At 39.9% G+C, this 16281-nt stretch overlaps 2 protein-coding genes across 2 annotated transcripts; one reads left to right on the top strand and one right to left on the bottom strand.

Annotated features, from left to right (window-relative positions):
- Positions 1-6976: 6976 nt before the first annotated feature.
- On the top strand, positions 6977-7960 carry LOC139455558 (uncharacterized). The gene has a single exon (XM_071237108.1). It carries the CDS (start codon positions 6977-6979, stop codon positions 7958-7960), a length of 984 nt encoding a protein of 327 aa, XP_071093209.1.
- A 3184-nt stretch (positions 7961-11144) lies between these two features.
- LOC139455559 (exonuclease V-like) lies at positions 11145-16238 on the bottom strand. Its single transcript, XM_071237109.1, has 3 exons — positions 16061-16238; positions 14011-14319; positions 11145-11935 (listed from the first exon to the last, which is right to left on the bottom strand). Exons 1-3 carry the CDS (start codon positions 16236-16238, stop codon positions 11145-11147), a joined length of 1278 nt encoding a protein of 425 aa, XP_071093210.1.
- Between the last annotated feature and the right edge of the window lie 43 nt (positions 16239-16281).

The raw sequence follows: 16281 nt of genomic DNA on the forward strand, positions 1-16281 counted from the left end.
TTCTGCTACAAGTATCCTAATTTGTTACGTTCTTCTATAACAATGCTACTTGGCTCCTTTCTGCTGTAACAATGCTAATGTGTTACTTTCTGCTACAAGTATTATTATGATTTGGCTCTTTCCGCTATAAACAATGCTACTTGGCTACTTTCGGCTATAGCAATGCTATTTTGCTACTTTCTACAATAAGTATGCGATTTATTTACTTTGCGTTGCTTTATCGCGCTAAAATTCGCCAAATAATCAAGGTGTATGCATTGGGCAATCACAAATTTGTTTCATGTTGAAATATATTGCAATTGTTAAGCTTTTTGTTTTCTTACTAAATGTACAGTTACAGTAACAATTTCTTCACAGAGCCTATTAAAGTGCATCGACAATATCACAGCGTTAAAAAAACAACGTGTACAGTGAGACAGTAAGGTAAATATCTCTGATTTATCAACATGGATGCACATAGGTCAGATGTGTGACATCCTCGATTATCCAGGGTATTATAACTCCTTTATGTTATGAGAGAAACCCAGAACCCATACGTTAATTAGCATTAAAACTGTCACCCGCGACATTTACTCGCTGTTGGTGGTAACAATGCGCTTCTATACGTTACAAGACGAATTTTGGAATGTAAAACTATTATTTGTTAAATAGTTCACTAATAAAATATATTTTAAAATTATGTGGCTAATTTCGGCACGAAAACGATTAGTGGAGGTATTTCGATTTCTTTTTCATTTCTTTTCGTCAAAACTGTTTCAGAGAACTACACAAGAGTTACAATAAACAGTATTTCGGTGCTTATACCAAATTTTATGTGATTTGATTATTTACTTCACGAGGCTACTAGAAAATGGTTATGTATTTTAACGAAGCGACCGCTGATAACTTTTGATTCATTTTTTCTTTACATTTTATATGACGCTGTTTTCTTTTCTTGAGACAGAGCTTTATTTATTTTACGATTGATTTAATTGTTTACGTTATTTAGTTATATTTTTTGGTTTTATTTTATAAACAACGTCTACTGATATACCACAAGCTGAAGGTTTTTTGCTAGCGTCCGTTTTCGCTCCGTTTCGTTGAAAGGAACCAGCAAGAAAACCAAACAGTTTCGACTGTGGTACGTACATATGATGATTGTGATGATGATGATATTGATGATTATCATCATAATACCTATACTGATAATTCTCGATAAACACCCGCAACATGGACATCAAGAACTGTTTTGGCTATTTCATGTTTTCTGTTTTTGAATCTTTAGATAAAATAGATGCTATTGATAATTGCTTTTGGTTCCAAGATTGATAGTTTCATACTTATATTTTGTTCAACTAACACATTTGCAATTACATTTAACCATAATACCGTTGTTATACAATGGATTGTGTCATCATTTAGTGAAATGTAAAGCTCACGTAGGGTAGTGGGACTGCCTAGTGGTTAAAACGTTGGTTCGCTAGTCGAAGGGTTCGATTCCCGACATAGGTACAATGTTGGAAGCCCGTTTCTTGTGTCCCCCGCCATGATATGGACTAAAAGCGGCGTAAAACCATACTCACTCAAGCTCATGTTATTTATACCATGGGTTGTTGTGGTATGAACTTGTTTGAAGAAGATATATATTTTGCATCATGTCACAGATATGTCAAACTATATATATTGTGAATGTACGTGTATTTATTGATTGTGATTTAAGAATAATGTTGATAATGTGCAATGTTCATAATAAACATCAATACCTAATACGGAATGTTGTTTGTCTTTATTCTCATCCATGGTTAGATATGGTTATGCGTCCCCGTGCTGTAGTTGATAGATCGTCGGACCAGTGGTTCGAACCCCGACCGCGTCATAGTAAAAGGTGGTACTTGTTGTTACCCTGTCAGGCGCACGACACTAAGGGAGAGAGACTCACACACCTTCTCAAAACCCTTTTTTTACCAGGACAGGTAGTAAACTAACTAAAAGCTCGGTGAAAACTGGGCTTTTATAGTCAGATATTATAACTCCCTTGCCTCGGGAAGTTGTATAAAACGGGCGGCATTAGTCCAGACTAGTACAAGCAGCCTACCCGTGAAGATCCAGGTTAGAATAGGTCTTCAGCAACCCATGCTTGCCGTAAAAGGCGACTACGCTTGTTTTAAGAGGCGACTAACGGGATCGGGTGGTCAGGCTCGCTGACTTGGTTGATGCATATCAATGTATCACAATTGCGTGGATCGATGCTCATGATGTCAATCACTGGATTGTCTGGTCCGGACTCGATTATTTACAGACTGCGGTCATATAGCTGGAATATACCTGAGTGTGGCGTTAAACAACCCAACACCCCCAAAACAATAACAAAAACAAACAACAACAACAACAACAAACAAACAAAACACACACATGCGTGCATGCACGTCACTATTCAAGTGCAAGAATCTTGAACGAGACCTTTAATCCGACTTCACGGCACTTCCTCAATGTGGTTGTATATATTTGCAGAATAGGCTACAAGGAACTACATCTATCGTCGAGTCTTTGCGAGGAAATGTCAACTTAAATTCACCAGGTTGTTATTGGTTTTCAGCAACACATGCTTCTCGTTAGAGGTGTCTAACAGGATCGGGTGGTCAGGCTTGGTTGATGCATGTAATCATATCCCAATACACAATTGGGAAACGTCTGGTCCAGACTGGGTTATTTACAGACCGCCGGCTTATAGCCGCAGCGTCAAACAAAACGAACCACACAAAATGCATTGTGGGAGTCGCACGTAAAATCTGCGGACACGGCTTCGTCTCTGTCGTCATTTCAATCTTCAACTGTACACCAAGCGCGGATGCACCTTTTTAGTTAAGGGTTGGGTGTAGTAGGATGGGTTTTGGGGAGAGCGAACCCCTGATCTTCTCTTTAGGTCCGCGTATGTATACATTGTATCTAGTTTGTTATATAGTAGAAGGGCAGTGGGGTACCCTAGTTGTTAAGCGTTCGCTCGTCACGCCAAAGCCCCTGGTTCGATTCCCCATATGGGTACAATGTGTGTAACCCATTTCTGGTGTCCCCCGCCTTGATATTGCTGGAATATTGCTAAAAGCGGCGTTAAACCATACTCATTCACTCACTATGATAATAGTCTTTAGGTATCATCCAGGTGTATCAGCACCTCTAAATTGAGTGAGCGAGTATTGTTTTCAAGGAACAAGGGGTATTAAGTTGACACTACCATAGTGCCAGTAATAATACTGTTGACGTTGATATATCTACAGTGGTAAATATATTAATATTTTTTCATAATTAATCTTTTCAAAGTAATAGCTACATTGTTGTAATATTATTTTATAATGAAGTAAATCACCGAAAGTGAATTCGGCATGTTCGGAATAAGGATATCAGAAAAGAACGGTGGCGTTTTCGTAGGGGTCGCCATCTTGATTTCCAAAACCTGTACCGTCTGCATGGAATCCATATTCAGAGTTCACGTTCGATGAAATAAAAGTATACGTACTTCGAGACAAGTGAATGAGGAAGAGATTGGTGTGTAGATTTTAATGATTTGTAGCCAACCGGAGAACTACAGAAGAGTGCTGTAAATCCCACAGCACATATTGGCCGACTTTAACGGGTAGTCCCACGAGACATACACAAAACATAAACAATGAAACAGTGAACGCACACATTATCTTTACAAAACAGCCTGATTATTGCTGGCTGCAGCGTTCCAACAACAAACAAACAAAAAAACAGTTATCGTTCTTTAATCCGGCCGATCGAATTCCATTGGAAAGGCACCGTCTGGATTAACGCGTTTCACTGTCAACAACCACGTCAGGTGGGATCACGTGTCACACATAACATGATGAAGGTGATGCAGGTGTAGGTGTAAAGAACGTGGTAATCACTGGGATGGACCCCAGAAAACAACAACCTTAGCTGGAGTTACGTCGATGTTCCATACCCGGGATTACGGGAGATCAGGGTGGCGAGGGCAATAACAATATCGGATAAACGTTAATACACACACACAATACAGGTCCTTGTTCGTGAAGTTACACAGGTGAAGGGTTCACCCATTAGAGAGGGGTGAGTGAGTGAGCGAGTGAATTGGGTTTAACGCCGCTTTTAACAGTATTCCAGTTATAGCGCGGCGTGCCAGCTTAATGTGGGAGGGAAAGCCAGAAGTGATGCAGGTCCCAGACGTTTACCACTTCGGTGAAACCCACGAGCATGGGTATGGTGCTGACAAACCTAATCGGGGCGAACCGGGATTCGAACCCACAATCATAGGTTTCTGGCGTGCCCAAGGGACGCAACTCTGCACAGCGAATCGCGGCGCCTTAGACGACTGGGCCACCCGTGCCCCCTTTAGAGAGGGGACTTCTTAATAAATCAAACGTCGTTTTTACATGTGTCTGTGTGCTATTTATTTAGCATCCTTATCTTTTGCATATATTCTGTTCTATTATCAGACAGACAAGTTTATAACCGTTTTTTATAAAGAACCCCCGGTCCACTGAGTGAGTGAGTGAGTGAGTGTTTTTACGCTCTTTTAAAAATATTACAGCAATATCACAGCGGGGGACACCATAAATGGGCTTCACACATTGTGCCCATATAGGGAATTGAAGGCCCTTGGAGAAACGAGGGAACGCTTTAACCATTAGACAACCCTACCATAACGATTCGAAGGAGTAGCTGAAGATAACATAAATGTTGATCACATCACGTGACTTGATGATAGTTATTGAAAGCTGTATAATTGTGTTTTTTCTTAAATGTTGTCACTTTGTGAATTCACATTGGTAAATTAATAAGGTCAGGGAGTAATTAATAATCAATAATTAGTAGATTTACGATGGCTTGGGCGCCGAGGAGACGGTGGACGGTTAATTGTTTGTTATAGAAAAAGAACACACACACACACACACACACACACCTCATGGCTATTATAGTGAGTGAGTGAGTGAGTTGGGTTTAACGCCGCTTTTAACAGTTTTCCAGTTATATCACGGCGTGTCAGCTTAATGTGGGAAAGCCCGAAGTGATGCAGGTCTCAGACGTTTGCCACTTCGGTGAAACCCACGAGCACGGGTATGGTGCTGACAAACCTAGAAACATAATCGGGGCGAACCGGGATTCGAACACACAATCATAGGTTTCTGGCGTGCCGCAACTCTGCACAGCGCCTTAGACCCCCCCCCCCCCCCCCCTCTGCACAGCGCCTTAGACGCCCCCCCCCCCCCCCCCCCCCCCCCCCCCCCCAAATGGCTATTATATCATTGCTTATACAGATTCTTTCATAACGGCTCAGTACCAAAATAATACATTTTGAACAGTTGTTCTACTCTTTAAGCCATTTAAATAGCACCAACCATTATCTTCATTGATCAAATAGCTTCAGAGGCCAACATCCGTTAAACAAAAACAAACAAACACAGGCTAATGCCCAAGTTAGCAAGGCGACTCGCTACAAACATTTGGCAACACTGAACACCTGTTGTTTATCAGGCGCCCTTGTCTCAAAGGTAGAATATTAATGCAGACCCTCCACATAAAGTCGGATAATCAGTCACGTGATGTTTTGTTTTATCTTTGCCAGTTATTTACACACGTGAAATTGATCAGATTGTTAGTAACTCTCAAGCAGTCAGAGCGAATACAGGTGGGTTTCACTTGGACTTCTATTTTGAATTGTGGAGGAATAGCAATTAGATATCAACGAAAGTGTGCATGTTTGCAGACGTCACTTGCGAGGGTATTCAAGTTATGGCAACATCACTATACTTAGATCTTTTACTCTTTTACGCAGAGAGATATTGTATCCGAGTCAAGATACTATTTAGCCTTTGAAATTCGTTGCTCTTTCCAAAACTAGTCCAGAAGAGTAGTGTAAATTGTATTTCACCAGTCTTCAGAGTTTGTACCTAGTGCTGCCTCAACAGGACGAATTTGTTAACTATATTTATATTTACTGTTATTTTTAATTAGCTCCAAAGTTTAGGAAAAAATGAAGCACTGAAAATGGATTCAACATTTTAGTCCTTAAATGCTACTAGTCAGTGAGTGCTACCATGCATACATGTACTTAGCTTGTCCTCAGCACAATTTAGTTGTCTCGGGCAAGCGGACGCGTGAATTTAGAAAGTTCAATATTGCGATACTATTGTTTGTTTGATATTGAACGGGTCATCATGATATGTCATTGGACCATGGGCAATTGCAGTGCATCAACAGTCGAACCACCCGTTACATTCCGATGAAATAAGTTGGAAGGAATATTTGCAGGTGTTGTTATTGTATATGTGACGCGTGCGAATTTGGATCGGTAAGCATTTACTTTCTCAAACAGTTGCGATACACAAATAGTGTGACTTTGAAATTCATCATGTGTTTCTTTTGAAATCTTTTTTGGGGAATTACCGAAAAGCATTATACATGTAAAACAAAACAAAAACGTGTGGTAACAGTGATCTTGGTGTGTAAAAAACAATGTATAAAATATGTTAAAGGAATATTTAAATTTCAAGAATGTGATATATATTACGTACCTTTTACATTCCTCTTATAGCGCAAAGCGAAATTAAGTATTTTAAAAGCATATTCGAGAATTAACAGATCCGGAGCATTCAAACTACATTCACGCCTCCTTGGGAAACATGTGTTCGTAACTCTGTATGTATGGAATACAAACCTTTTTATAAAAAAATAATTATCTTTGAAGAAAGGTAATGTTTTGATAAATTAATATATCAATACGCCATTTATTTTCAGACTTAGGAGGGAAGAATCCAACAAAAAAGGACTCAAGGCAAAACGTCTTTGCGGGAGGTTCTTCATTGAACAACACAGAGGAAGGTTAATCCACGGATACAAACAGCCTAAGTCTACTGGAGCCAGGATTGGATTTAATGTCGTGTTGAGCAAGCTAAACCGAGACAACTGATACAATTGCCCAGGGGTCGCTGCAGAGATCATCCTAATCCGATAATCCATGGAGACGTGTGTGGAGTCTCTGTATACCCTTGATGGCGGGGCCACTGATAAAAGAAAGACGCTGGCAATGATACGGATTCTGAAGGGAGCAATCAGTGTGTCAAAAAGCAAAACGGGCGAAGCTATCTATCGATATAATAAATATGAAAAGAAAGCATTGAAGCGTCAGTTGACTCTGTTGGACATCGACGCCTCCCGGGCCAAGATTGATGTTGAAAACCAGAAAAGAGTTATCTTAAGAAAATGGTCAATGGCTTTCGAAAATCAGAAAAATATCACTGATTCCTTGAAACGGTTTGACGATATGTTGCGTGTTGCTATTGCTGACACGACCAAGGACGACGATATCGAAGAAGATGATGCAGAGGATGAAAAGCCTGAAGAACGTTTTCCTGATTGTACTAAAGGGAACAGAATTCTTAATCGTGCAAGAGTCACAGACAGAGACAAAAGTGACTTGTCGGAAAACAGATTACACAATCATCCCGTTATGCCCAAACTACCAAACAGTGGATTTCTGGTTCAAACAGGAATTTCGAAATCAATCGAAGAGAAACATAAGGCAGATGACAAAAACGGTTCGGATGTCATGAATTACTTCCCTTCGTTTGACAAATCTCTTGTGAATGACTTTCTTGAAGACCAGAAACAAATTCAGGAGCAGCTATTAACCCGCAATAAACTCTGTAAGCTGCAGAAGACAGTGGAACGTGAGCATACTTTCTACAAATTAAGGATGAAAAATAAACTCCCTGTTGATCCAGCTTCCTTGGTTCTGAAGATCGAGCAGAACCGCCTCCTTCCCAGGAGAACCCCTGACCGTCACTTCCGGTCCCAATCGTTTGACAATCTAGGGGACATAACTCACCGCAGTGGTGTGCGTTTGGAAAGCAGGTCGTTGATTCATATACCACAAACAATTGATAGGAGAAACAGTGAGATATTTGATCTCAGGAGGTCGAAAACTGTCCACATGTTTTAATATGTGTCATGAAACAGTGAGAGAGTCAACGAAATAGGGCTGAAGGTGTCATTGGCACAGGTACAACAGAAATCCATCTCATTCATATCAGATCTTAGTTCTCGCTACTGCTCAACAAGATCTGAGGACATCCCATTAGACATTCCAGAATTTTCTTTTGTTCAGGTTTCAAATTTTTAATTGAGAATTTGTCCAAATATGTTTCAAAGCGTTTTTGATTTTGGCTAGGGTACATTTCTGTAATACCTGTGCTGACAACGACACCTTCAGGACTCTAAAGTTGTGGAAACCAAAATATTTTGATGATTTTTTTCTTGCCTAAATGTTACATATTAGCTGACAGAAGAAACGTATTTGTTGCTCGGGTTTGTTACGTCAAGTTCATTAAACAATCGTTTGCAATCTTTTGTTCTATGATCATGATCATCAGATACTTCAGTATCAAGACCTCACAGACCAGAATACATTGACTGAATGGTGTTTTACGCCACATTTAGTAACAGTCCAAGGATACAACAGAACCCCCAGAAATGGGATTCACATATTGTACTTATGTGGGTAAACAAGCGTTAACAACTAGGAGACGACGGCTTGCGGTATTTACAGTTTTACTTTATACATGTAGATATATACATACAAAAGACACTATGTGCCAGGTCAGCACATAGTGGTAGTGGTTGGTGTCTAGGTGCCCCGGAGAACCCAGCCTAACCCTAGCTAGGCTAAGGGTAAGACCTTTCTTTCCTCCTCAATCTCTCTGGACCAAGGCTTATATAGCCAAGGTCACCTGACATTTGGTAAGTAATAAATATAAATGTAAACAGTAAATCATCAGTGACATACTTGCACATCTCGTTCAGGATGGCAGACGGTTGATGTACACAAAAATGGGGATTAACAAATAGGATTAGCATCTTATAAATAACAGCAATTAAGTGTTTCAAGGCATATAGATGTCATGGCTCCAGGGTAATGAGCCTTTGCAATTAAATGTTCTTCAGACAATGGGTGTCGTACATCAGTCGCTATGACACATCACTATACCTCAAAATACACAATTAACAAACTTACAAAGCGACAAAACCATTTACATATTCATAATAAATCTCTGTGGAAAGCAGGGTTGATTGCACTTTTTCCGACAATATCATATGCATGTGTTTATGTATCACTATCAAATAATGATGATACCAGGTGTTTGTGAACTGGTGAGCATATCCTGCCCCTCCGATGACACCCGTCACAAACACATGCAAATCAATTGTTCTCATGGAAAAACATGGGAACATATGGTTCAAGTCAAAAGAGGGAATTGCATCGGACATAATTTTTGTCACCTATGCATCAAATTGTGAAATGTCCTCTACATGTCTATCATAAGATGTTTTAAAAGCTTTACTGGGGCCTTAAATGTTGTAACCAATGCAGAGACATGATGTGTGAAGCATGAACAGAAAGTCATTTGGTACTGAATTAATCATGTTGGAATCACCAAAATGCAGCAACCACCTAATGCATGATAATTCAGAGAAGTAACACCACAGAGAATCACAGGATCGATGCAAGTGTAACAATAACAATAGGGAGATTAACATGGTCAGTTCTTGGTTGCTAAAATGTTGTCTGTCAAGAAGATTCTGGGTAGAATACATCTTCAGCAACCCATGCTTGCCGTAAAAGGCAACTATGCTCGTCGTAAGTGGCGACTAACGGGATCGGGTGGTCAAGGTCGCTGACTGACTCGACGTAACACTAAATTGTTCTTCAACAACCTATGCTTATACAGTTCTTTTTACAAATATAGATCAAACATTTTTATGTGTCAGCCATCTGATCATTTGGTGATCAAACATCTTCCTGAGGCAAGGGAGTTAACTGACTATGCAAGTCCAGTTTTCACCCTTGCCGAAAAGGGCAGGACAGGATAATGGAGTTACATTTTGGCTGGACTAATGAGTCTATGCATAGTCCAATCAAAATGACGCACTGAAATTGAAATCCGGTTATTAAAAAGTTGTGCAGAGTTCGGTCGATTGCAGGATTTGCAAAGCATGTGCACCGCTAACTCATCAACAGATAATGTCCAATTCTTTTCATGTTTCTAATCAAGGTGCTCACTTGATTCGATGCACTTCGCAATGTAAGACCCGTTTTATCACAAAATAGATCTTGATTATCAATCAGATTGTCTTGACTGGGCGCCGCTGTTTTGTTTGAAACAAATGCAAGTGATACGAGAGGTAGAATCTGATTGGCCCATAGGAGAGGCTTAAAAGGGACATAACTCATAATAACCATTGGTGGCACTATGATCGAGCCCTGGAATTCAAGCCTAGTTCGGCAAGGGTGGAAACTGGACTTTCAAAGTCAGTTATATCCTTGCCTCGGGAAGATGGTGATCGAACAGATGTCTGGTTCTTTTAAGGTACCAGACCACTTATGTCCATGTGTCATTGTCTATACAACACTGGTATCCTTTACCTCATAAGCACATAATACTAATACCGAAAAATCAACATTAATTAGGGTACCAAGAGTTATAATCACAGCGCCTCAGCTTAGTTTAGGAGGAAAAGACAAAAAACACAGGTCGTGAAGGTTTACCTCTTTGGTGAAATCCATGACAACTGGTATGGTCAGAGCTCAAGATAACTTTTTGAGCAATTGAGTTTTTACTCTAGGGTTTCTATTTTAATTGGGTTATAACATTTTTCATTGGGTAACCAATATTATTTCACTCATCCATTTATCACTCTATTGGGTTTTTCCCCAAATTAGTGAACATTTTAAGATTTAAAATAAAATAAAATAATATTTTAGATGTATATAACTGTTCTAAATATATAGGCTTGACTCAGAAAGTAAATTAGCTCATATTTGTGTTTCGGAAATTAGCTCTGTTGTATGCATGATACAAAAGCTTCATTGGGTATTTATAAGTGCTGTTTTTACACATTGGAATTTTTCATTTAATGCACACGTTTTTATACGCAAGATGATTGAAAGAAATTGGGTTTGGAATATTTTGGGGGGAGTATTTTACATAAATACGCAGCTTATTTGTAGCTCTGTATGGTGCTGGCAGACCAAATATCATAACCTAGGACGTGTGGATCCTGGCTTATGTAAGGGAGACAATTTCCACTGCTGGGCTACCAGTTCTCCACATGGAAGTAGAAAGTGTCTATAAATGATTATTTTCTACTGACACTTGCATTTTTTTCCTAAGTTTTGCCTTAGCTGTGTTCTTGTGTGAATGTTCCTGGGCTTTCCGCTCCCTCCACTCACACACATCAGCAAAGTCACATCGCTGACACTTCCACGAATCCTCAATCTCGACACCTTCAACCTCACGTTGTCCTTGCCAGAATTTCAAAAAATGTTCAAATGTTGCTTTCAGTTCATTGTCATCATACTCCACTGGATTCTGAGACAAGCTTTCATTAGTGTCTTGGAGCACATACTCGATACTTAATTGGCTAATACATGTTAATGACTGAATTCGTATGAAAACAAAATCCAAAAGTCCATTTAAATTTTTAGCGGTGAAAAATTTAGAATCAAGATGACCCATGACGTCTTCCCCAAAAGGTTTCTCAAGGTCTAATCTTAAATGTTTAGCAACAGTTTCTTTTGAAACTCTGCCTTTGACTAAATCATCAAACAGTTTCTTGTACAGCATAACTTGCAGCTTGTTTTGATTCTGTTGGGCTATCTTAGGACATGACCTTACACTCCTTGTCTTGAGTTCAAGGAGATCAATGGTGTATGAATCTGGGTCAAATCTCAGTTCATCTATGAGTCCAACGATGAACACATCCTTGTCGAATGGAGCACCGAAAATTGGAATTTCTCGGGCTACTTTAATCCCATTGAGAAATCCTTGAATTGTCATGAACAGGTTGATGACCTTAGTAGCCCAGATGTCCTCGTTAGAGGTCACCTTGACCTGGACAACACTATGGACAGCAAGTTCTGAAAAATACAACATTTAAAAATGAACACACAAAAAAATTGCAGAAATGAGAGAAGGAGAAAGAGAGCATGGTTTCATGACGTTTTTTTCAATATTGCAGCAGGAGTCACCAGAAACAGGCCTCACACCTTGTACCCATGTAGGGAATCGAACTCAGGCCTTAATCATGATGAGCCAACGCTTTAACCACTAGGCTACCCCAACCTGCTAAACAGAAATGACTTAATCTTTCAACATTTCTTGGATAATGATATTAATAACAATAGTGATGAATAAAATGGTTTGATATAGCAGTCAGACATATTTCAGCTATATCACAGCAACCTGTAGATAATTAGGTCTTGGTGTGGCGAACTAGTGGTTGACAGCATGAGTAAAGATCCACAATGACTGATTATCAACCAGGTCACACACTGTAGCAATAAAAGCATAATTTGTTTTAGTCAGCTCTTGTGACAAGCCTGGTGGCACATGGTCCTGTGCACAGGGCATAAAATCAGGTGAGGTTAAGCAGCTTTGGTCAAGGAAGGTAGTTATATGGGTGACTGTGTGTCACAGCTTGACTCATGAGAGTTTCTAGGGCTTAGGTCCTGCCCAACACTGAAGCACATTTAATACATGTGAATGTCTCCTCAGGCAAGTATCTTTGTTCAAATTATGCATCTGTTCACCCAGCAGTGAACAGATACATGGTAGGATGAGAAGGTTAGGTGACCTTATGGCGCCTTACAGGCAGCTTGGGTTGTATACTCCCTAGGGAGCTGAGAAAGAAAATTGATGACACACTGATCCATTGGGCAGGGTAATAGTGTTGTAACCACTTTGAGCAGTTTCAACAGTACATTAGAAATATCCATTATTATTATCCATAAACACAGTGAGCAATAATGAGGTTAATAATCAAACCCATAGTGAATCATGTAGGCTAAGAGTTCCTGATATAAAGTTATGAATCATGCTAACTGAAGACAACCCTATAAAGAAACCTGCAAGTATAAACAATTTATGAAACCTCAAGTCTCAATCTTCCCGAGGCAAGAGAGTGAACTGACTTTAAAAGTCCAGTTTCCACCCTTGCTGAATTAGGCTGGAATTCCCGGGCTTCATGGCAGCGCCACCAGAGTTATGTTATGTCCCTTCTAAGCCTCTCCTTCAGACCAATCAGATTCCACCTCTCATATCACTTCCATTTGCTTCAAACAAAACAGTGGCTCCCAGTCAAGACGATCGACGAGGTCTATATTCTGATATTGTGATAAAATGGGTCTTATATGGTGGAATGTATCCAATCACGTGAGCATCTTGATTAAAAACATGAAAAGATTTGGAAAATATCTGTGGACAACGAGTTTGCGGTGCACATGTTTTACAAATACTGCAATCGACCGAAATCTGCACGACAGTTTAGGAACCGGATTTCGATTTCGTTGTGAGATTTTGATTGGACTATGCAGACTCGTTAGTCCAGCCAAAATGTAACTCCATAATACCAGCCTAGTTCGGCAAGGGTAAAAACTGGTTAACTGGTCAGTTAACTCTCTTGACTCGGGAAGATGGTCTCTGTTCAGAAAAGGGGATGAGTTTGGGCTGTTAGAGCTGAGAATGAAAAGATATTAAATGGAAGAGGGTATTTGTTTATCAAATGTATTCTCTGGGGTCTGTGAGAAAGACTATGAATCCCGAATTCTTGTTTTTTATACTGTCTGTAAAACTATTAATGGAATCATCACAATCACCCCCAATGAACCCTGTAACATGGCCTGTCCTGTGAAGAGTCGGGTTAAAATTGGTCTTCAGCAACAAATGTTTGTCGTAAGAAGCGACTAACGGGATCAGGTGGTCAGGCTCGCTGACTTGGTTCATGCATGTCATTGTATCCCAAATGCGTGGATTGATGCTCATGATGTCAATCACTGGATTGTCTGGTCCAGACTCGATTATTTACAGATCGCTGTCATAAAGCTGGGATATTGCTGAGTGCGGCGTAAAACAACCATAACATGGCCCCATCACCTACCCTCTGGAACAATCACCATAACTGACCTCAATGCAAAGTAATACCAAGTATATATACCTCTGGCCAGATGAAGATTACTACCAGCAGTCATGACAGGGCTCTCTACTGGTATTGTGGGGACAGTGAAGGTATACAGCATCAGCTGCTCACACCAGTGCTGTCTTGTCAGGTCAGACACCCACAAATAGCCTGGTCGGAACTTCTGAAGTGGATTGCGTTCAGCCCAAGGCAGTCTCTTCACTTGAACTGTGCATCCAGAGTCTCTGCTGCTTGTCTGAGGATCATCATGTTCGCTTTCAGGTACTTTAGTGATCTCCGTGATCTCAGCGGCTTTTGATGCTTTGGCAAGGATTTCTTCACAAGCTTCTGTTGGAGAAGAAGGTGAGGTGAGGTGAGGTGAGGTGAGGTGAGGTGAGGTGAGGTGAGGTGAGGTGAGGCGAGGTGAACTGGGGTTAAACTGTGATGTCGCTTCAAGATTATTTCACTTATACACATGTGGCTGCTTGTACTAGTCCTGAGTTTTGCCGGTTTTACAGTGACAGACCAGAGATACCATGCAGAAATTTAACAGGGATACCCCACTCAAGACACATTATCAGTGTTCCCGTGTGCCGGTAATTACCAGTAACATTAGGTTTGAACTGGTAATTCATGTGTATGTGTAATAATTACCTTATATATATATGTTGTTGAACAAAAGATCGGAGCTAATCAATAAAATATATTTTCGAAGAAAGTCAGCTTGTCTTTTATCATCAGGGTTACCGTTATCTATGTTTAGTGCAAGGAAATGACATTTTGCTTGCTTCGAGAGTAAATATCTATTTGTAGCGACTTAGTCTCAAACAGAAGTGAAATATTCAACAAAAAAGAGAAAATTGTGACTGAACTTTGTGTTACTGACGTTAGATCTAAGTTACTTCAGAGATGACGTCATTGAATTTGTCAGCCATGAATATACACTGCATTGAACATGATATTTAAAGAATTAAAACCCGGTAAATTTCATACTTCTTCTCTTTTCACAGTTGGGACTGACAAAAATTGGGTCGACTGTTAATTTTTAGAGTTGCCAGTCCACTGGGACTGGCAGTTTCAAAAGCCAGTGGGAACACTGATTATACTGACTGAGCAGGCCAGTTCTTGTTTTGTCCTCCTTATACTGAGCCCCATGCAGGGTAATGTTCAACAAGTACCATCTTTTCACAAATTTTGGTATGATGTGGCCTGGGGATTGAACTACCGAACTTCTGCTCTCTAGGAAGAATCAATAAAAAGGCCTAAGAGGGGGACCAAACTCATACTACTGGCAGTCCTAATAAATATGATGCCGGTTCCCCTAACACCACTTCAGTTGTCAGCTAAGTCAATTAATGGGTTGTATCCGAATCTATCCGTTATACATGGTAATAATTACTTCAGTTCAATCAGCCCTTGTATTATGGTATTACTTACAGTAAAATTTAGTCTTTGAATATGGACCACTAATATATAAGCTGATTGTACTCATTCTGGTTTTTTTTCTTATGGGCTTTTTGTTAGAGACAGAATATGTTTACAGTCACTGATTCAAAACAAGGAGGAGCTAAACAATTTGATTTATCTACAAAAAAACATATTTTGTCAGGACAGCGAGCATGTGCACCGAGCCATTTCCTTTTGGTAAGACTAAGAGCTGAAGACACATTGATTGGACAGCATCATCTGCTCCCCCCAGCCCCCTCCAAGATCAATCAGTCGATCCCATTTGCAACGCCAACAGTTAATGACTCACTGAATACGGGTGTACTCTATTTATTTATCATTTATTGGTTAGTTAGGCTAATTGGTCTTTTCATAAACCTTAAAATTCTGCTTGGATGTCTCGATGCAAACCAAAGTAACCTTGATAGGTTGTGCATAGAAAACAAACTGTTGAAGCAAATATAGTCTACTGATTGTTACTATTAACCTTCTTCAAATATATTGTACTGATTTCGGCTGTTTATCGCAAAAAATAAAAAACACGCTGGCTGTGGTGCTCGAAAACTGAACAAAACAAACCGAATTATGATCTCGTCAAGATTTATCATGACATAGAACAAATTAACCAAAATGAGGTACTGACGAGTGTCAGAAGATGACGCAAGTAGGGCGTCATCTTCATCACTCCAAAGATCTTGTGAATCATAAATGTTTTCCGCCGGTTCTGCGGGTGCACTTTCCGAATCTCCCGCGCCGGCTTCCATTTTGAAAATAGTACGCCCTTGGATACAGTTTACCACTACGCATATTATGAATTTCATCTGAGAAATATACTTGTTTTCCTTTCTATCTCTTGGTGTATTA

The sequence above is a fragment of the Haliotis cracherodii genome, unplaced genomic scaffold (assembly GCF_022045235.1).
Source record: "Haliotis cracherodii isolate W230 unplaced genomic scaffold, xgHalCrac1.p SCAF_11, whole genome shotgun sequence".
In the NCBI taxonomy this organism is placed as follows: Eukaryota; Metazoa; Mollusca; class Gastropoda; order Lepetellida; family Haliotidae; genus Haliotis; species Haliotis cracherodii.